General features: G+C 45.8%; 3 protein-coding genes across 6 annotated transcripts in view; 1 reads left to right on the top strand and 2 right to left on the bottom strand.

Annotated features, from left to right (window-relative positions):
• Positions 1–215: 215 nt before the first annotated feature.
• On the bottom strand, positions 216–10044 carry LOC114784840 (uncharacterized). The gene is made up of 12 exons (XM_028970593.1): positions 9663–10044; positions 6941–7042; positions 5965–6055; positions 5560–5771; positions 4450–4692; positions 4270–4368; positions 3932–4125; positions 3616–3790; positions 3012–3168; positions 2747–2900; positions 2549–2660; positions 216–1540 (listed from the first exon to the last, which is right to left on the bottom strand). The coding sequence occupies exons 1-12, from the start codon at positions 9790–9792 to the stop codon at positions 1350–1352; spliced, it is 1860 nt and encodes a 619-aa protein (XP_028826426.1). The 5' UTR covers positions 9793–10044; the 3' UTR covers positions 216–1349.
• LOC114784841 (uncharacterized) lies at positions 9987–12432 on the bottom strand. Its single transcript, XM_028970594.1, has 6 exons — positions 12282–12432; positions 11606–11712; positions 10862–10992; positions 10597–10754; positions 10220–10378; positions 9987–10126 (listed from the first exon to the last, which is right to left on the bottom strand). Exons 1-6 carry the CDS (start codon positions 12294–12296, stop codon positions 10043–10045), a joined length of 654 nt encoding a protein of 217 aa, XP_028826427.1. The 5' UTR covers positions 12297–12432; the 3' UTR covers positions 9987–10042.
• A 1004-nt stretch (positions 12433–13436) lies between these two features.
• slc4a2b (solute carrier family 4 member 2b) overlaps positions 13437–20340 on the top strand; it is a 31507-nt gene continuing 24603 nt past the window's right edge. For 2 of the 4 annotated variants that reach the window (XM_028970589.1, XM_028970592.1), the window contains exon 1: positions 19942–20224. The gene's annotated coding sequence lies outside the window, so the exon portion shown is untranslated. Of the gene's footprint in view, positions 13537–13570; positions 13696–19941; positions 20225–20340 lie in introns of those variants that run through there. The other 2 variants (XM_028970590.1, XM_028970588.1) reach the window with 2 other exon arrangements.

The following is a 20340-nucleotide window of genomic DNA, read 5'->3' as shown; positions in this document are numbered from 1 at the left end:
CTCGTTAAGGTTTACAAATGATAACCCCAGCCCAAGATTTACTATATGTAAAAATGTTAAAAAGATAAAAAATATTTTTCTCCTTTGCAGCCTTTCACCTAATTTTGTCTAATATAAATTACTGCTAATACGTTCATATTTTTCATTTTTACAACCATGTTAACTAATTGTGCTGCCATTAAAATTATGTAAATAAATCCAAAAAGAAAGCTCAGTAGGGTCAAGTAAAGTTGAAATTTTTATTAATGCATCAGCTTCTCATTTACAGAGTAGAAAAGCATTCCAGTCAACAATTTTTAAAAAAATTAACCGGACATTTGCATAAATGTCACGAGCGCTGCATCTCCCACGTGCCAGCCCGAAGCAGTGATAAAGATTAAAGTCACTAATGGAGTGTAACAAGGTGAGAACAATGCAAATCCTGAACCGCTAACCTTTTAGGAATAAGGTTCAATTTACGTAAAATCTGGTTTTAATTTTTAAAAAAGGATTCGATGTCATGAAATAACCTTGTATAGGCTTTGTTTACGGGGAACATTCGGATGAAAATGTTTCTGGGGAGGTCATGCAGAACCTGGTCGCTGCCCTGACCTGGGACATCGTGAACAGTTCAACAGGCGACGCTTTACGTACAGAGACATGCAGGAGTTCATCAGGATTTACCCGATGTGTCTAGCAGGCATGCTACATTCTCTGGCCTGGCGATGTGACAAAAAATTAACAACAATGAACCAGTCAGCAGAACCTGAGATCTTTGACACTCGCTACCAATAACCTAAGACTAGCCTTCATCCTAAACAAAAGGAAACCAGGATCGGTTTAGTCTGTGTTCACTGGCTACTGCCCACTTAAGGGGAAGTTTCTTTGGTGTCTAACCTGGGAAGTACAAAAAAAAAAAAAAAAAAGACTCCACCAAAACAACGGGAGGGATGGAGTGACGTGGTGTGGGTGAGTTTCTACGACAGTAAGGTGCTGCTGAGGATGGAACGGTTTCTGTTACACCAGAGTTCTTCAAATCCAGCCCCTCACACTCCAATTCCTTTCCTGGTTTTTAATGTGACCAGATAAATAGCTATTAGGGGTTTTGAAGAAGCCTGTTGCAGACTAACTGTACCTACTACAGCGATAGGTAAAGACATTCATGGAGGGGAACTCCCAACACCATCTTTGGCATTAAAGGTTAACGGTGAAAACATCTAACTGAACACGAGCACAGATGCAGGAGTTGACCAGCCGGGGACAGGAGGTCCAGGAGAGCCTCCACCCCGCTCTGAGTAGCGTAGGGCATGGTGGGAGGATTCAGCGGGCGGAGGCGGGGCCTAACCGCAGTAACTGGTGCCCAGCGATGCTCAGTTGGCAGTGACCGCGGCATCGCAGTCATCGTCAGAGACCTGGTCGGGCGGGATGGCGCGGGTGTGGCTGGCGCGGACACTGGTGAGGCAGGGGCAGGAGGATATCAAGCTGGCGACGCCCATCAGAGTGACCCCTGAGCCATCCAGGTTGATTTGGCTCAGGCGAATACGCCGAAGGAACTTGAGTCCTGAGAAGCAAGAAAGATAAGAATTTTCGTTATTAACAATCCTTCTGGATAAGAAAGTATTTATTTGCAGATCTTGTTTTTGTTGGCCTGTCTTCATTTTTGTTTTAGTCTAGCGTCAAGCTGTCACTTTAGTCTTTATTAGTCACGTCCAGACTCATTTTAGTCTAGTCAAGTTTCAGTTGACTAAGTCTAGAATTATTTAGTCAGAATTATCTATGACAATTTTAGCAATGCAATTCTATTTAACCCAGTTAAGACAGTTGAAGTACCCAGTAAAAGAGAAAAGCCTTTTAGTCAAACCCATTTCATAATTATTGTTATATTATTGTTACCTTCTAGACTCAAGAATACTCTACATCCATTCCAGTGGCTGCATTGCTTCTTGTGTTTGTCGACACACATTCTGTTTTCTTGTGAAGAAATTGTCAAAAGGCGGTCTGCTAAATAACCACCATATATCTATAACCCACCACAAGTATCCAGAAATCTAATGTACGAACCAGAAGTGAGGAGACACAGGAAACAGAAATACTGCATAATAATAATAACAACTAGAGGAAATAACGTCTCGTTTTAATCAACAAAAATGAAAACTGCATTATAGTGGTTGTTATTAGGCAAAAATGTATTTAGTTATAATTACATGATACAGCGTCAGTGGGCAGTGGCCTAGTGGTTAAGGAAGGCCCCGTAACCAGAAGGTTGCCGGTTCGAATCCCGATCCGCCAAGGTGCCACTGAGCTAAGCACCGTCCCCACACACACCACTCCCCGATGCCTGTAATGGCTGCCCACTGCTCATCAAGGGTGATGGTTAAATACACATTTCGGACACATTTTGTTGTGTCACCGTTTGCTGTGCTGCAGTGATTCACAATGACAATCACTTTCACTTTTACATGAAGACCATTTACGTCTGGTCTCATTGGATTACGTCTGGTCTCGTCTGGATTCTTTGACAAAGATATTTGGTCAAAAAAATGCATTGCACAAGGACCCTAGATCTTACCCTGATCAGTGATACGGGTTCTACTAAGGTTGAGTTTAAGAAGTTCGGGACAGTGGACCAGACCTCTCCTGACCACTGAGTCCCCGACCTGCGTACTCGCCAGACCCAAAACCTGCAACACACACAAACACATTCCAGATTTGGTCTTCCCACCACACTAGTTAAATGGATTGAAATGGGTGTTCCAGTCGCTGGGACCTGCAGATGCGGCAGGCGAGTGATGAGGGCGGCGACGCCTCGACTGCTCACGCCACAGCGATCCAAGCAGAGCTCAATCAGGTCCTGCAGGGTGACAAGTGACGTCAGGCCCACGTCGGTCACCTGGGTGTTACTCAGGGAGAGTTTCTTCAGCCTGTGTTACGATAAGAGATTCCACTTACTATCAAAAATACAGACCAGTCATGAAGGGAAAACTGTACATGGTGATAGTACATCATTTAAAATTGCGAGGATATAAAAGGACCTGATCATGGCTGAAAGCCGGGCGATTCCCTGGTCAGTGACGTGTGTGTAATCGGTCAGGTCCAGCTCAGACAGCATAGTCAGCCTGGACAGGAAGGCCAGTCCGTCGTCCGTTACAGAGTGTCTCCCTGGGAGGGTCAGCTGGGTCAGCCTGAGGGCTACAGACACACCCCGGCACAAAAGAAGCGTCAAATGTTGCCCCCGACTGGATCTCCTCTACAACAGCAGATGGGACGACGCAGATTACAAAATGAACCATAACCATATATAAAACATGCAAAACATGAACCTTCACTGGTCTCACGATTCGATTACGATTATCAATGAATCACGATAAAACCGTTCGAGGAATCAGCTGAGTGCGTACTGAACACCGACCGTTTTTCTGCTCATTGGAACAAATCAAAAGTGCTGACGGGTGTTCAGCACCAGCGTTTGGTCGGCGTCAAATAAACGCTGCATGCAATGTTTTGCTCTACGTTTTAACTAGAATTTTTATACCGCTGCCAGAAAACCACCAAGCAACGTCATTATGAAATAATCAATTATGTTCTGCACTGCATCGATGCAGAATTGTCTAAATCTACATCGCGATGCCTCCACACCTGAGATGATCTCCAGAGCGTGGTTGCCGTCGGAGACGGGGATTCCCGCCAGGCTGAGAGACGCCAGGGCCGGGTGGGAGCCGAGGTGCAGCAGAGATTCCTCGGTGAGCCCCGTGCCGTCCAGGTGAAGCGTCTGTAGGTTGGCCAGCTTCGCCAGCGCCGACACGTCAGTCACCTGAAATACGAGCCACGGACTTACTGCCCGCTGCTGATGTCATTCGCAACGCGACTCATTGCGACCTTGTGCTTGCGATGGTGCATGCAGTGGTCTGTAAACGAGTAGCCATACTCTGGACGTCAAGTGTGAATGTGTTACCTTGGTGTGTTTGATGCTCAGCAGTCGAAGCTGGGGCACGTGGGATGGCAGCTCCGCCAGCGTCGCCTCGGTCACCGCCGTCTGGTTCAGACTCAGCTGACTGAGGCACGATGGCGCCGAGCGCAGATAGAGCGCCATGCCCCGATCGCTCACTTTGGTCTGATCCAGAGACAGGAAGGACAGACACTTGAGTCCTGCAGGGGGAATAAACACAAACGTTACGTCACATTATGATTTAATTACACCTTAGTTGGAAGTGGGCGTGGTCAGGTTTCTGGAAAAGGGTCATGACTCCGGCTCCTACAGCCTTTTTTTTTTTTTGTAATAGTGACCTTCACCTGTGATGTGCTGCAGACAGCAGTCGGTCAGCTTGCTGCAGGAAGACAGGTTGAGGTGCTGGAGTTTCTGCAAACTGGATAAGACAGACAGGCCGGAATCTGGAGGAAGAGTCAAAGACGGACGCTCACAACCCCGAACAGGGTGCGCGGTACGGGCAACGTACAAGCAGCCAAACGTACCGGTAATGAGCGGGGAGTTGAGCAGGCTGAGGTGGCGGAGGGCGGGGAACGCCCGCAGCTGCCGCAGGAGCTCGTTGGTGGAGTACGGGTAGCAGTTGAGGACGAACGTCTGCAGCGGGCAGCCGAAGAACAGCTCCAGGGTCCGCGGGCGGAGCAGCCGCTCCCGAGCCATGTGGGTGAGCAGCAGCTCGGCCAGCTCTGGGGTCAGACCTGCAAGGCTGCTGCTGTACTGCATGCTGGGAGCTGAGAGACAATGACCTTTCAGGAGAGTGCATATCCAAACTGGACTACTGTCCCTCACTCCTGGCTGGTCTTCCTATTGTCACTACTTGACCTGCAGCACAACGTGTTCTCAAGCTTCCCAAATTCTCCCACACCACTCCCCCTAATGAACTTCCACTAGATGTCCACACAGCTGAGTCACTAAAGATCTTCAGAATACACTTGGACTAAAAGCTTTTACGTTCACGAACGCTAGTGACCCCCCCCAACGAGGGATTTTAATGATGGATATTTAAAGCACTTGTACTTTAAATGCTGTAAATTTACATTTACAAAAACTGTAAATGTATTATAAGCAATAGGCTGTGATTAATCATAATCAATCACCAGTTCAAACTTGTATTTTTGGAATATGATGTACATTGCTGATGCTAGTTACAGGGACAGTCCCCCTGGAGACACTCAAGAGTTAATTGTCTTGCTCAGGGACACAGTAAGTAAGTGGGGATTTAACCTGGGACTTTGTGGCCTTCTGCTTCTTAGTTGAGTGTCTTACCTACTAGGCTACTACTAAACAGATGCATGTGCAGTCTTGGAAACGGGTCATTTTGATTATTTCTGGCTTCCAGGCCTTTAAATAAATTATTTTAGTGTATTGATTATTAATTTTATATTGTGTCAAAATCCTTGTCTGTTTTCGATCTAATCGATAGCAGCCTCCCAATTTCAGAGATGTTATATGGTCAGTCAGAGCAAAGCAGTGGCGGGACATCGTAAAAGCTCACATTTATTTCACCTTTGCATATTTAAACATTTTGTTTGCAAGTGGCAGATGGTAAACTTTGACTGTGCGATTTCAGTGTCAAGCTGAGAGCGTCTGATTCTAACCCGTCATGAGGCTCACTGTGGCTCTGGTTGCCAGGACGCAGAGAGAGGGCACGCTTGGGGCCCTGAATGGCTTTTTGGGGGGTGACGGGTGACCCTGAGTAGTCTGGTCTGGCTCCTGGTTGGCCGCTCTCTGGAGGCGTTCGACTGCAGCCTGCCCCGCTGCCCTCGGCAACTCCCGGCCATCCTCCGGGTCGGCGGGGAATTCTGGTTCTCTGTGACACACACGGATTTAGAGATGGGGATCTGGAACAATATGCAATTCGATTCCCACCATTGCTGGAAATTCAGCATCAGGTACATGGTCCATATATATATAATATATATATATACACACACACACACACACACACACACACACACACACACACACACACATACACACACAATCAACTGCCTGCATCTTACCTGAGCCGGTTCCCTTGGTCTGGCCAGTGGTGCCTGGGCTCCAGCCCTTCTCGAACCCGATTCTCAGGGAAAAAGGGCAGCTGGGGAAGACCTGAGAAAAGAGTAGAAGCGCAGAAAAGTGGCATCATCAATGCAACTCTCAGCAGACTAAAGCACCCCCACACACGCAGGGATAACATGCCTCTCAGCAGCATCCCGCTAGACAGAACCGTTGAAAATGAAATCGGTGAAATCAGCACAGAGTGGTTGGACGTTACGCTTTGTTTAAGTACCGGGTTTAAATGGACTCTGTTCCAAGTGGCTCATAAAACTGGGACACAGTCAGATATTCACCTCTTTCCCAATCTCGCCATTTTTCTCACGGCTGGGACAGGGGTCAGCGAGGGCAGTTTCTTTGCTCTGCACACGCTGACTTTAGCGTTAATCGGGCCAAAGGGCGATGTGCGGGGGTTCGCTGCCACTATGAAAGGTGATGTTTGCTGAGGACGTTTCCTCAAATTCCTCCATCTGTACGTTCGATCCTTTAAAAATGTAGCTGGTTCCTCTGACTCCAAAAAAGTAACTACGGGTGTAGAAATGAATCTCATAATCGATGAATCACAATGCAGAAGTGGGCAATTTTGCATTGATGCAGTGCAGAACATAATTCATCATAGCTGCGTTCGAATGAACTTGTAATGCTCGCCGCTGCTTAACCTTAAATCAGCATTTTAACAGAGACTGATGGCAAGAAAACATTGCATGCAGCTTTATTTAATGCCTTCCGAACTGAACGCCGACCGAACGCTGGTGCTGAACGCCCGTGGGAACACTTTGAAAAAAGATTAATGTTCAGTCCATGCTCACCTGTAATGTAGAAAAAAAATCTTGATGCATCGATAATTGTAACTGAATCGAATCATAAGATTCATGCTGATGACACACAGGCAGGAGCTCAAAAAGTAACTAAATAGTGTAAATAGATACTGTATAATACCATTAGGGAAGAGATGCAGCATGGGGTCTTCATTTGGATTGTCTTCATCTTCAGAACTCCGCTCTTCCTCACCATCGCCAGGAACCAGCTTCTGGCCTCGGCCTGTAAAAGTGGAACGCTGATATCATAACCAGCGCATTTTCCAATCACTTTCAGTCCTCCGGGATGTCTCAACATCAGTAATAATACTTCCTGTTCAAAAAAGTAGGTCACAAAGATGTGATTATACCAACTGCATGCGTCTCAGCACGTTCAGTGATGGGCTTATCAGAAACAGGACAAGACTAAAAATATAGATAAACATTCATGGTGACCAAATTCAGTATAAATGTGGTGAGTATGTTGTGCACGTCGTCTAACATACAGTTCAGGCCAAAAGTTTGGACACACCTTCTCATTCAATGTGTTTTCTTTATTTTCATGACCATTTACATTGGTAGATTCTCACTGAAGGCATCAAAACTATGAATGAACACATGTGGAGTTATGTACTTAACAAAAAAAGGTGAAATAACTGAAAACATGTTTTATATTCTAGTTTCTTCAAAATAGCCACCCTTTACTCTGATTACTGCTTTGCGCACTCTTGGCATTCTCTCGGTGAGCTTCAAGAGGTCGTCACCTGAAATGGTTTTCCAACAGTCTTGAAGGAGTTCCCAGAGGTGTTTAGCACTTGTTGGCCCCTTTGCCTTCACTCTGTGGTCCAGCTTACCTCAAACCATCTCGATTGGGTTTAGGTACGGTGACTGTGGAGGCCAGGTCTCCACTTTTTGTTCATTCATAGTTTTGATGCCTTCAGTGAGAATCTACCAATGTAAATGTCATGAAAATAAAGAACACACACTGAATGAGAAGGTGTGTCCAAACTTTTCACCTGTACTGGAATTACACCAAGGTATGAGCCAGATGTCAGTAAACTTAAATTATCATTAACACTATTTGTTCAGAAATCCTCTGAACCACCTGTTATTTTTCTACATTAAATTTAAAACACAATTAAACATTTATGACTTGAATTAACTTTATCTGTCATTATTGTTGTTTGTTAACAAAATTTATGATTAAATATCTTTTGACATGATGGAAACAAGACAAGATGAGATTTGTAAACTCAATATTCTATAGAAATCGAACGAGAATTGCTGGTGTCTTCCTCTTGTAAGTCGCTTTGGATAAAAGCGTCTGCTAAATAAAGTAAAGTAAGTAAAGTAAATATATGATGTAATATTGTTAACTAATTAAAACAAGACTAAATATGGGTTACAAAATATAAACTATACTAAAGTGTTTATTTTCATTGAAGACAACAAGTTATTTCCTGTTTAACCGCGTTATTATTTTTATGCAGTATTTCTGTTTCGTGTTTCTCCTATCTGGTTGTACAGATGACGTCACTTCCTCAAGCATTAATTTGATTTCAGGATACTTGTGATGGGTGAGCAGGTGGGTGGGAGAAAATGATGAAGCGATCTTTGGATGCACTTTCTTTACAATCAAGTGGAAAAGAAAACAGAACGCGTGGTCAAAAATAGTTTGACCACTGTAAGATTGGACATCACAGGAGCATGCTTTTGTTTTGCCTAGCGGCCGTCGCAGGACCATACCTTTGTTTTGCAAAGTGGCCGTCTACAAGAAAAAATGTGACATTCCTGTGCCAATTGTTGTGCATGAAGATTCAACACCTCTGTTTTTCCTGCCTTTTGTGAGACGGCAACGTGTGAGGTGTTGGCCGTCGGGACCGCCTACCCTCTTTGTCTTCCCCAGATGGGAGGCACCGGGGGGCGTGACATCAGAAACAACAACAGGTTCTGATTGGTCTGTGACAACTTCCTGTAGGCCAATGACAACTTCCTGTAGGCCAGTGACAACTTCCTGTAGGCCAGGGGTATAAAGGTCTGCTCACATGTGGAAAAGGGACTGAGCTTTCTTGCTCAGGGGGTTTTCCATCGGAAGCCGGAAGGCTTCTGAGTCTTTTTCTCTTCTCCCATTTTTTCTCATGGCTTTTTCTCTCCCTCTTTGCTTTTTCTTCTTATTTCTGTTTTCTCTGTAACATTGGTACCTTTTTACCGGTGTTAATAAATTAGAAACTGTTCATTGTGCCATGCCTCTTTCTGCCAAGTAACATCAAATTGGAGTGGTTGAATACAGTGTTTTTACACCACATACACACACATATACATACAGAGTTGGACAATAGAGTCAACAAGTTAACAATTACTTACTGTGGGTGGTAGTAGCCTAGTGGGTAACACACCTATGAACCAAAAGACCCAGGTTCAAACCCCACTTACTACCATTGTGTCCCTGAGGAAGACACTTAACCCTGAACCCTGAGTGTCTCCAGGGGGGGACTGTCCCTGTAACTACTGATTGTAAGTCGCTCTGGATAAGGTCGTCTGATAAATGCTGTAAATGTAAATGGAACTGTACTTGTACTGGGTTAAATAAAATTGCACTTCAAAGACCTTAGGACAATTTTTATTGACTAAAACTAGGCTAAAATAGTCAATTATTATTTCTGACTTTGCTCAGACTTTTAGTGGACTGAATCTTGACCAGACTGAAAATAGTCTGGGCGTGACTAAAACTAATAAAGACTAAAATGACAGTTTGACACAAAGACTAGACTAAAACTAAAATTAAGATCGGCTGCCAAAAACAGCTATAATTGGAAGATGATTTGTCTGTTGTGTTGTTTCCCAGCATACATCAGTTTGCTCACCCCAGTAGTGCGATGGGCCGGACAGGGGGTGGCGACCCCTTGGGATCCCTGCGTAGCCGGCAGCCTCGTCCCACAGCGGCTGGGGGAGTGGAGGGGGCAGAGCCAGGTCCTCCTGACCCACTTCCTCCATCTCTGGCACCTCTGCCCGCTGTGTGGGGGGAGGCGGAACTGCCGGCAGCAGCTCCTCCGGTTCCTCCAAAGGCAGCGGTGGGGCAGGGCTTGGCGGCTCGGACGGGGTCTCAGGGGGCGTGGTCTGAATGCAGAGAGCGGCGTTGGGGGTGAGACCGAGGGAGTGGAGAGAGCAGGCTAACTCCGCCTCGCTGAAGCGTTTCCGTGGGAACCCTTGGAGTAGGGTGAAGGCGGGGAGTGAGGGGTGCTGCTCAGTGATTAGCTCCACCACTTGACGAAGGGGGGGCGTCGGCTGGGAAACGCTCCCGCATGGATGCTCCGGAGGGCAGCCGAATCTATAAAACCAGATACAGAACATATTCCTATATAATAACCGCAGATGTAGGGATGGCATGCAGCATGGAGGTGGTTTTAAGCCCTGCTCTCACCATGAGGATGCAGTGGTTGTCCAAGCTGGTCTGAATTCGGCCGCCCAGCCGGTGGCCTTGGCTGCCACCATGTGACACCTCCACGCTGGCGTCCGCCTGGCTCTTCTCCTGCAGGCTGCGCCGGTCCTCCGCGATGCGCTTCAGCACCAACTCCCGCTCCTGATGGTCACAGAAACACAAGAGCTCTGCCGATGGCTGTTCAGTTCACCAACAACTTCACTTCAGCTTCTCGCCAAAGCAATGAGTGCAAATGTAATAAAATATATAATTTCAATATCTTACATTCAAATGCTACTAAATCCATTGAAAAGTTTATACAGAACATGGACCAGGGAGTAACAGGGCGTGGCCCATCCATGCTGCAGTCCACCTCTCACCTTTTGCTTCTGCCTTTTCTCCGCCCGCGCCTCCTGCGCCACCCGCTGCCGCTCCTGCTCCTCGAATTTACTTCGGTCCTGGCGCACGTGCTGCTCCAAGGACGGGGCGTTGGTGACGGGGGCCGGATCAGGCGGTGAGGCCAGGACCAGAGAAGGGCCTTCATGCAAACCAAGAGTCAGAACACAATCCTTCCTTTCACACATAGGTCAAAGTCTTTGATATCCTATCATAGGAAAGGATTCTCTAGCAAGATGCCAAACGAACCTGCTCTTTCAGGACTGCTGTGAGCAGGGCTAACGCTCCCTTTAGGAGGATTAAACGCAGAGATGGCTGATAGCGGGGGCTGAGAGGACTGCTTCACCAGCCTGTGCCTGGGACTTCCACCCTGGATAAGCCTAAAAGAAACCTGGCAGAGGTTACTGATGTATATACTACACCATGGTCTGAATTACTGCAGCTCTTTTTTATTAAAGGTCCCATTACATGCTGTTTTTGGTCCCCTAATACTGTACCTGAAGTCTCTTTCCAAAACTCAACCTTGGTGCAGAATTACAGCCACTTTTATCCAGGCCCACAATGTGATTTCCCCTCATGGGCTAATGTTTACAGTGTATAGCAATGGCGCATAGACACAGTTTTTTTATGGGAGGGGTACAAAATTCTCTGGGCAGGCAAAGCATGAGAAATAGGAGGTAACCTTTCTCCTTATGATGTCATAAGGGGACAAATTCCAGATCTGGCTGACTGAGCTGCCACTCTCTGAACAGTGAATCAGAATGACAGAAAAAATAACCATATCACCATTTCTAGACACTGCAGGACCATAGACAAGCATTAACGAACATTAATTAATGTACAATGTTAAGTGACATTTTCATGTAATGGGACCTTTAATGCGTTGACCTAGAATGAACAAAGGTACAGAATGGGCATCTGGGCCAAAAAAAAAAAAAGAATGAACAGTTGGAGGGAAATGAGTCAATCAAATGAAAGAATAAAACCGCTCACCATTCCGTGGCGTCTGCAACCGTGAAGTAGCCGGCCTGGACAGCTGCCTGGATCTGGTCCTCTTTGAAGCCCATCTCGCTCAGCTTGCAGAAGAGCTCCCCGATGGTCTGCACCAGAGGGCCGGCGAGAGATGGGTCACAAAACATCCGGGGAATTAAAATGTCCTTCATTATATTAATCAACTATGACGAACCATTAATTAACTAGAGAGAAAATACATCATTTTACTTTACAGACTGCAGGACTCACAAAGACCACTTGGGAATGTTTGAAGCAGCAACATGAAGCAAACGCTCAGGGTTCGCAAAGAACAGTCACGAAAGAAACTAATCACACCAGTCCTGTTTTTAAAGAACCAGAGCTCACGTCCAGAGAGTAATTCCATTTTAACGCCTCTTAAAATACACGAACACAGCACGCCAGGTACTGGGCCAGACGTCACGGCAGGCCGCGGCTTAATATTATAATGAACGCGGCAGGTACAAAGCCTCAATACGTCCCACGACGCGGGCGCAGGAGCAGAAAACGTGAATATACGACAGCGCGACGGTCGAGGACGAGCGCAGAGCCAGTTGGTTTAAACCAGATCCCTGTTAGCGAGCTGTGCTAACAATCGCTCGACGGCTCGCTGGTTTGAAAGCCTCTTTATTGTAAACTCGACGTGTGTTCATCTCACCGGAGGGGGATCCATGTGTACCTCGCCAGATTTCGGCTTATCGTTATCTTACAACGGTGTCAAGCTTGTTTTGATGTATGATTAGGTGGGAATTGCTTCCGGATACGTCGACGGTGTACAACGTAAACACGGGTCGCGTCTTTTTTAGACTTCCGGGTCATGAAGAGCAAAATAAAGGTTTACGTCAGGAAAAGTTCAAGGAGATATGGTCACCATTTATTAATTATGTTAAATCATCCAGTTTAAGTCCATCATAGGCACGTAATTTCCTAATGCATATACTAAGTAAAATACTATAATACTGATAGGAGACTGCTTACTGATTTCCATCCCTCGTTTTTATTTTATTTATTTATTTATTTATTTACATTTTTCTCCTTGTTGTTTGACGGGTGGGGCTGAGGGTAGATATTGGTCAACAGCTATTATTTGTCCACAAATATAACATTTGAAAAATAGAAAATACATTATTTCGTCAAAATAAATGCATCAAGCATGTCCGCACAGGTTTAATTAGGTTAAATCCACTTTTATTTTGATACAGGGCGTCCGTCAGACTGCAGTTTATATAGCAGCGGAGGCTGTCCGAGTCGGGGTCACGTTTAAAGTCCACGCCGCCTGACGACGTGCAGCTGCACGGCGTGGACAGCAGAGGTCGCGACAAGATACAGAAACTGCCTTATGATTAGGCATTTATTCATAATCTGATAAGAAGCCATCAAACATTTTATAATGTTTATAAAAAATGAAGGACATCTTCTCCAGTCAGCTTTAGCGTGTAAAACTCTCTCTTTGAAGCCTGAAAGGGTATTTTGGGGGTTCGCACCCCACTTACTACCATTGTGTCCCCGTCACTACGCTCTGGTGAATGCAGGGTTATCCGTCCACGCCTGCGTGTAACGGAGGGATGTTAAAAGAGAAAAAAGACGTTTGTCCTACGCGCCAGAGGTATAAAGTGTCAGAGGATGTTCTCCTCCTGGTTTGCACGGTTGGTGTCACCTTACTGTCAAATGTTCCTGCAATCTGAACCGAAACGGGTGGAACGGAAATTAATGTTCTTTTTTTTTTTTTCTTGCATCTGGAATTCCCTGCAGATGAAACCGCGGGCAGTGGCGCTTCTTTCCCGGCGTGCGTCACGGCCCGTTCGTGCAACGTCGACGACTCTGGGATGGAAGAGCCGCGGATCAGCATCCCGCCCGCCCGCACGCAGGCGCAGCGCGGCTCTTCCACCGGCAGGGACGCGCCCCGCGCTCCGGTAAGCGCCGCGCTCCACGTTTTCGGGTGCGCGTCCACGACGCGCGTGCACGGACTTGATGCGCGCGCCCGTTTAGCTTTTAGCCGCCGGTCCGACTGGACCGCGGGAGTCTCGCCGCCACCACAACCGTCTTCGCGGCTCGACGCCGGCGCGTTTCGGGTGAGTCCGTGCTGTGAGAACGCGTGACTGGTTCGTTCGGCGGGAAACCTTGAGCTGTTCGCCCCGGACACGTCTTCACTCCTGGGTGGAGGAAGCGTGGCGACCGGCGGCTCTTCTCAGCTGTTCGCCCCGGACACGTCTTCACTCCTGGGGGGAGGAAGCGTGGCGACCGGCGGCTCTTCTCAGCTGTTCGCCCGGACACGTCTTCACTCCTGGGTGGAGGAAGCGTGGCGACCGGCGGCTCTTCTCAGCTGTTCGCCCCGGACGCGTCTTCACTCCTGGGGGGAGGAAGCGTGGCGACCGGCGGCTCTTCTCAGCTGTTCGCCCCGGACGCGTCTTCACTCCTGGGGGGAGGAAGCGTGGCGACCGGCGGCTCTTCTCAGCTGTTAGTGGCTCTTTTTGCACTTCTCAGCTGTTCGGGAAGAAGAAGAACAGCCAACCTTATGAGGCCACGCCCATGTGGCTGGCGGGGTGTGGCTTAATTGAATAATTTTTTGTTGTTGTGGCATTTATGGATTAAAAAAAAAATGCATGTTTATTTTAAAACCCCCAGTGTAATAATTTTCCTTTTAACGTGTCATAATTATTATGGTTGTCAGTTTTTGACTGGTGCGATGCATCCATGTGGCAGTAGTGGCCTAGCAGTTAAGGAAGCCTCCAGTACTGCTCGCCTGGTCCCTCCATCGCAAACATTCATCTAGACTCTTCTCCGTCTTGGCCCCTCGGTGGTGGAATGAACTTCCCCTCGAGGTCAGAACAGCTCAGTCACTGAGCACCTTCAAACGACAGCTCAAGATTTTCCTCTTTAGAGAATATTTAGATTAAATTGTAATGTTCTTGTTGTCGAACTTTGTGTACAGAATCTACAACAGAGTGAATAAAATAGATGTATTCATAGTTGGGGTCCTAGTGAACCGGAATTGATCTCTTCATCGATGGTAACTTGAAAGCACGTTGTAAGTCGCTCTGGATAAGGGCGTCTGCCAAATGCCATAAACGTGAATGTAAATGTAAGCGGCCCCGTAATCAGAAGGTTGCCGAATCCAGATCTGCCGAGGTGCCACTGAGCAAAGCACCGTCCCCATACACTGCTCCCCAGGTGCCTGTCATGGTGCCCACAGCTCACCAAGGGTGATGGTTAAACACAGAGGATACATTTCATTGTGTCACCGTGTGCTGTGCTGCAGTGTTTCACCGTAACTTTTTTTTTTCACCTCAAAATCCTATCAGTTTGCACACTCAGGTCTGATTTAGAATGCAAACGTGAAAAGGTAAGGAACATTTAAAAACATTTTTGGGAGGCTGCCTGTTGCTCGGTCCGGCCTCGTGGCATCCTCTTTAATCTGCCCGCAGCCGTAAGGACGGAAGGAACTCGCCCCTCGTTTCTTGAGCACGTGAGTGGGCAGCTTCAGCGTCCATGGCCGGGACGCCGCTCGTCACTTCGTTGTCGCCTTAAACAACCTGAACGTGCCTCTCTTCCACATGTTTGCTGCGGGCGTGGCCCGCATTTTTAAGCAGCACGTGTGAGATGGGTGTCCGCTGACGCACCAAACTCCTGCTGTGCCGCTGTGTTCTGGGCACCATGTTCAGTTTGTAAAATTACGCCCGAACCTTGTAAAAAGCCCACGGAATTCTGTTGCTTAGGTGCACGACTGGAAAGCGAACGTCTAGATAACGTACAACAACCAATCCAGTACGTTCCAATAATGTTCCAAAATTCTACATTGATGTTTCTCCATCCCAGACCTCCGCGGTGCAGCTCCCTGCAGTGTTATTAACATTGTTCATTGCAACTTAATCATTACACACGCTGGCCCGTTCAATAAACGACTTGTTGAACCGCACTGTGCCGGCGGGCGGGTCCAAGGTGGGTTATGAGGCGTGAGAGGAGAATTTAAGGGGGGGGGGGTGAATATTCCCGTCGCTCTCTTGGCTCACTGGGGGTTCCGAGCGTGTGGTTTTAGTAACAGAATAGCCAGGACAGTTTTAATGGTAATTATGGACCAACTGATTGGTAGCTTGATCGATTTCAGTTTCCCGAGCACACATTGTTTTAATAGTGAAACGGATGTTCGAGGAAGGATCTCCCAAGTTTCAGATGTGAGAACGAACACTGACCTTCTGTCGGACCGCAACCTGAGCAGCTCTCAGGTTCATGGAACGGTGATGTTTGTGATTTGTGCTACAAGACCCTTCCCAAAAGTCAGCATTCCCAGAATATTGATTTCCTTAACACGTTTATTGCAGAATTTCTTTCTTTTTTTTTTTTTTTTCATGAAACAGTGCTATGACGTGTAGAGAAAGAGACTCTTCGCTGTTCTCCATCTGTAGACTTTTGCTCATAGGAGATCATTCATTATTTTACATCTCCACATATCAACTACTTGTGTTTTGAACATTTAGAACAGTTTCAGAGTGACTGTTGGAAAGCCTTTAATTAGTTTCGCTCCTGACTAGAACCTTTGCACGCCGCTGTATGTGACGTGTCCAATGCTGCGGGCGCTGGGGCTTCTTGCAGCTGCTTCCTTGCATGTTCTTGTCCGTCATGATCACACCCCACCCTCAGACGAGGGTTCGTTAGCACGCAGGCCGAGTCCGTGACCATAAACTTGACTTCAGTGGAGACTTGGTGGTTCTTCCTCCTCCTCCTCCTCCTCCTCTGCTGCTGCTGCATGAGTGCGCCGGGCCTGGCCAAGTCGCAGCAGAGGGTGAAAAGCGTCGAGGGGGGGATGCAGGAGCCGAGCCGAGGCTGGTCGCTCTTGGAGATAAGCAACCCTCGCGTTCCAATCGGGGATACGTTCCAGACGCATCCCATAGAGAAGATGGGGACACCGCCTTGGACATGAGGCAAGTTAAACTTGAGGAGATCTAGTAAGACGTTTGAACTTTGTGGTGTTTTTTTTCTATTTGCTAATTCCTGACTAATGGTGCTCTATGAAGATTTATTATATATAAATAATAAGAAACGAAAGCTTCTGGATGATTCCTCTTTTGCCCCAATGCTGGTTTGCCCTGCTCTCTGCATGGTTTGAATGCAGAAGCTACTTCTTGTTTTGGAAATCTGATTGGAAAAAAAGAAATATATATAATATTTGAGTCTGTTTTATGATCGTATCATCCAGGAGTTTGTGGCTTTGTAAAACTTCTTAGTTCAACTTTTAAATAGAAAAGAATATATAGTGAGTTCATATTTCTATGATTTGAGTGTATTGGTGCACCTTCATGTGTTGCTGGGTTGCATAACTCTTCCGAATGCAGTTTTTAGCTGTTCCACTCTTTTTGTGGTGAAATGCATGTCAAAGCATGACTGTTCTGTTAACTGATGTTACTTATCAGCTCGTGATCTCGAGTCGTGCAGGGAGAAAAATGTTGAGCACGTCACATACGTTTTTTTTTTAATAATTTTTTTACTCCTCAGTTATGATCAGCTGAAGTGAATCCAGAGGAAGTTCATGGCTTGAAGATGCTCATCAAGATTACTCAACCAGAGTATGAGATGTCACCCGAGTGCAAAGGGTTGTGTCGGACTGGAAGGGGGATAAGGGAAAGTTTGACATTTTTATGCAAGATTATTGACACAGACGCAGAAGCGGTTATCATGCAGATCTTTTTTTAGACTGCAAAGTCCATCAGCAGGCCGCAGGAAAGCCCCTTTGAGTAAGAGTGGAAACGATTTGTAAAGTGTTGAAGAAAGCACCTCAGGTAAATATGGAAATAATTGATCAAATTGATTATCTTTAGCCTCTTCCACTGGGCCAAAGGGCCCTGCCACATTGGGACGTCGGGAGGGGTCTGTGAGTAGGGCTGCAACTATTGAATATTTTTGGTATCGAGTATTCTGTGTGTTTGTTTGTTTGTTTCTCATTGATTATTCGAGTAATCGGATAAATCATACTTTTTGTGTTTTTTAACAACTCTATCAATAGTGTGTTATGCAACATGAAATTCCGCTTAAAATGAGCAATGTGGTTTTTTTTAATTTTTTTATTCAAACTCAATACTTTTATTAAACAAAGCTTAAAACCTTTGGGCTACTGGTTCCAGAATTAAGCCCATTTAATCAATCATTCTGTGAAACATTTATGATGTACATGGAAAAAACTATGAAATTCACGAACATAGGTTAGCCTATTTGTTTTTAGTTTAATTTTAATATAAAATGGAAAAAGGGGTGTACCCCCTGCTATAGCCCATTATTAATAAACAATTCAAGTATTACTAATAATCCAACTTAAACAATACAGTTCAGTTTCCAGTTGTATCCTGATGAGGTAGGTAGGTAGAATGTTTGTCTTTGTGCAATGTTATGTGCAAAATAGAGAGAGAGAGAATTTGTCTTAGTGCATGTGTGTGCAATGCATGTGCAAGCCTGCACCGCTGTGATGTACAACAAATGCTATAAACTCGGCCAAAAGTAAATCTATATGCTAATGAATTTAGATTTGTCCATCTGTTTCATTTATTATTACTACCTTATGTATGGGGAAGGCGTGTTTTGAGATGTAACTTATCTGTGTGTGTGTGTGTGTGTGTGTGTGTGTGTGTGGGGCGCACGCGGGAGGGAGAGATGGGGAGGGATGAATTACTTGAGTGAGATCTTGGTGTATTTGCTCTCTTGCTACTTATCATGCCTCGTCACTATCTACTCACAGCACGATCTTCATGTCATTTCCGCTTTTCATTTTAAAACCCGCTTTGGGCCAGATCAGGTTCGAACATGCAGCTACTGTCTGTCTACAAGATCTAAAGCCCAGCAGGTCTGCTGTGAAGTGGACACTTGGTCTGGGAAATTAACCTATTAATAAAAAAAAATTTAAAAAAAGGATTTTGAAACTTCCCTTTTTTTTTTTTTTTTTTTATTATTTCTGTAGGATTTGTTTCTTTCCCTCGGATGATCAGGTGACCCTGGGGTTTGTTCAGTCTACCCGCTGACACATACTCATGCTTCTACACTCACTCTCACACAAGCACCATTTATAAAGCCCGTTCTGGAATCTTCTACCAAACCGCGCTGGAACGGAGCAGAACATGAATACTGTTGCTGTTGAGGTTTGAAAAACGTAGACATCCTTTATCGAAAGGGTGAGAACCGTATGGCCGTTGGCTAAAATTGGGCAAAAAGGACATGGTTAAAATTTTAAACAAGAACCAAACGACTTTACACCGAACACACAAAATGGCGCTTGTGACTATTTTTCAAATGTAAAATGTAAATGATTATTTTATTCTTGATTTAAAACAAAATTATTGTTCACATCGTATACTGTGTTGAAATGTGCTTCTAAAAGAATCAAATCAGCACACAAAGTCTTTCATTGTGGTTTTTTTTTTAGTTTGTGCTCCTGTAAAGTTGACAAAATGTCACTAAAGCCAAGATGCAAACATTTATACTGTTATGTGGATACGTGTGCTCATGGAGTCTCGGTTTCAGGCCAACCAGAGGTCTTGTTGAGGAGCCTCAGGGCGGAGATGTGATCTGTGGTTGTTGTGTAAATCGGTACTGGTTTTTTGTCGTTAGTGCGTCCGGCCTACACCGCGAATGTTGACATTAACAACAGGAGGGGGTCGGGCGCTGGGCTCCGTCTGAATCCACGTGAACATTGATGCGCTCCTTTCTCTGCTGGACCCTCTGTTGTGTGACAACCGTCCCGTCACCGTGCGTTTTAAAACTGTGGCGTGGCGTGTAAGTGGACGCCGTGTACGTGAGGCAATCGCTGTCTATCTCGCTTTTCTGAATCTCGAGGTCACTCGTATCACAATACGTACAGTACTGCCACAACAGATTATATTAACCGCATCTGACGGGCCTTCAGATGTTCATTTATCGTTTTTTTAAAAAAACTACTATATTTTCACGGGACCGATTTGTCATTAAGATTCTTATATTAATGGAACAAGTATTAAGTGTAACGTTGAAGCATGACCACAAGGTCCAAAATTAATGGACATCGGTTAAAAATGGTCGATGTCTGAATATTTTCTTTTTTTTTTCGGTCTGTTTTTTGTGAGTGGGGAAAAAAAACTTTAATTGTGTGTATTTTGTTCACATTTTGAAAATATTTTTTTCAAAAATGTTGTAAAGTTGTAAATTTCTTCTCCACGGGCTCAGTGTTATTGATAATTGTTAATGTGTTTGGTAGGATTTGGGTTGGACTTGATTTTTTACCATTTATGACCTGTCTGATGCAGAATGGTGTGTGTGTGTGTGTGTGTGTGTTTCTGACTCAGTATTGAGCGTGTCCCTCTGGTCACATGGCAGCTTGTCAGAAGTCTGACGGAGGAAACATAATCCCTGCCTGCGAGGACTGAGTTATCAGTCCCACAGCAGCCCCGGTCCGAGCCGCAGACGCCACCAGCGAGGAGGAGACGCCGCACGCTGGTCTAATCTCTCGTCTTTTCTCTCTCTCTCTCTCTCTCTCTCTCTCTCTCTCTCTCTCTCTCTCTCTCTCTCTCTCTCTCTCTCCCCGCAGTGACTCCAGCCTCTGTTATACGATGTCAGCGGTAGCTCCGCAGCAGTGAAAAGACGAAGGTAAGATGCTCCCTCTCGCCTACGTTGCCAGTCTCCTGGTTGGTATCCTTCCCTCTCAAACGAGTGATATTTTTGCTGATCAAATTGTACTTGCCCACTAATTTGGTCTTTTAATT

Source organism: Denticeps clupeoides, chromosome 2 (genome assembly GCF_900700375.1).
Source record: "Denticeps clupeoides chromosome 2, fDenClu1.1, whole genome shotgun sequence".
Lineage (NCBI taxonomy): Eukaryota > Metazoa > Chordata > Actinopteri > Clupeiformes > Denticipitidae > Denticeps > Denticeps clupeoides.
Note: the sequence above shows the minus strand (reverse complement) of the source record. Positions and strands in the feature narration are given on the sequence as shown.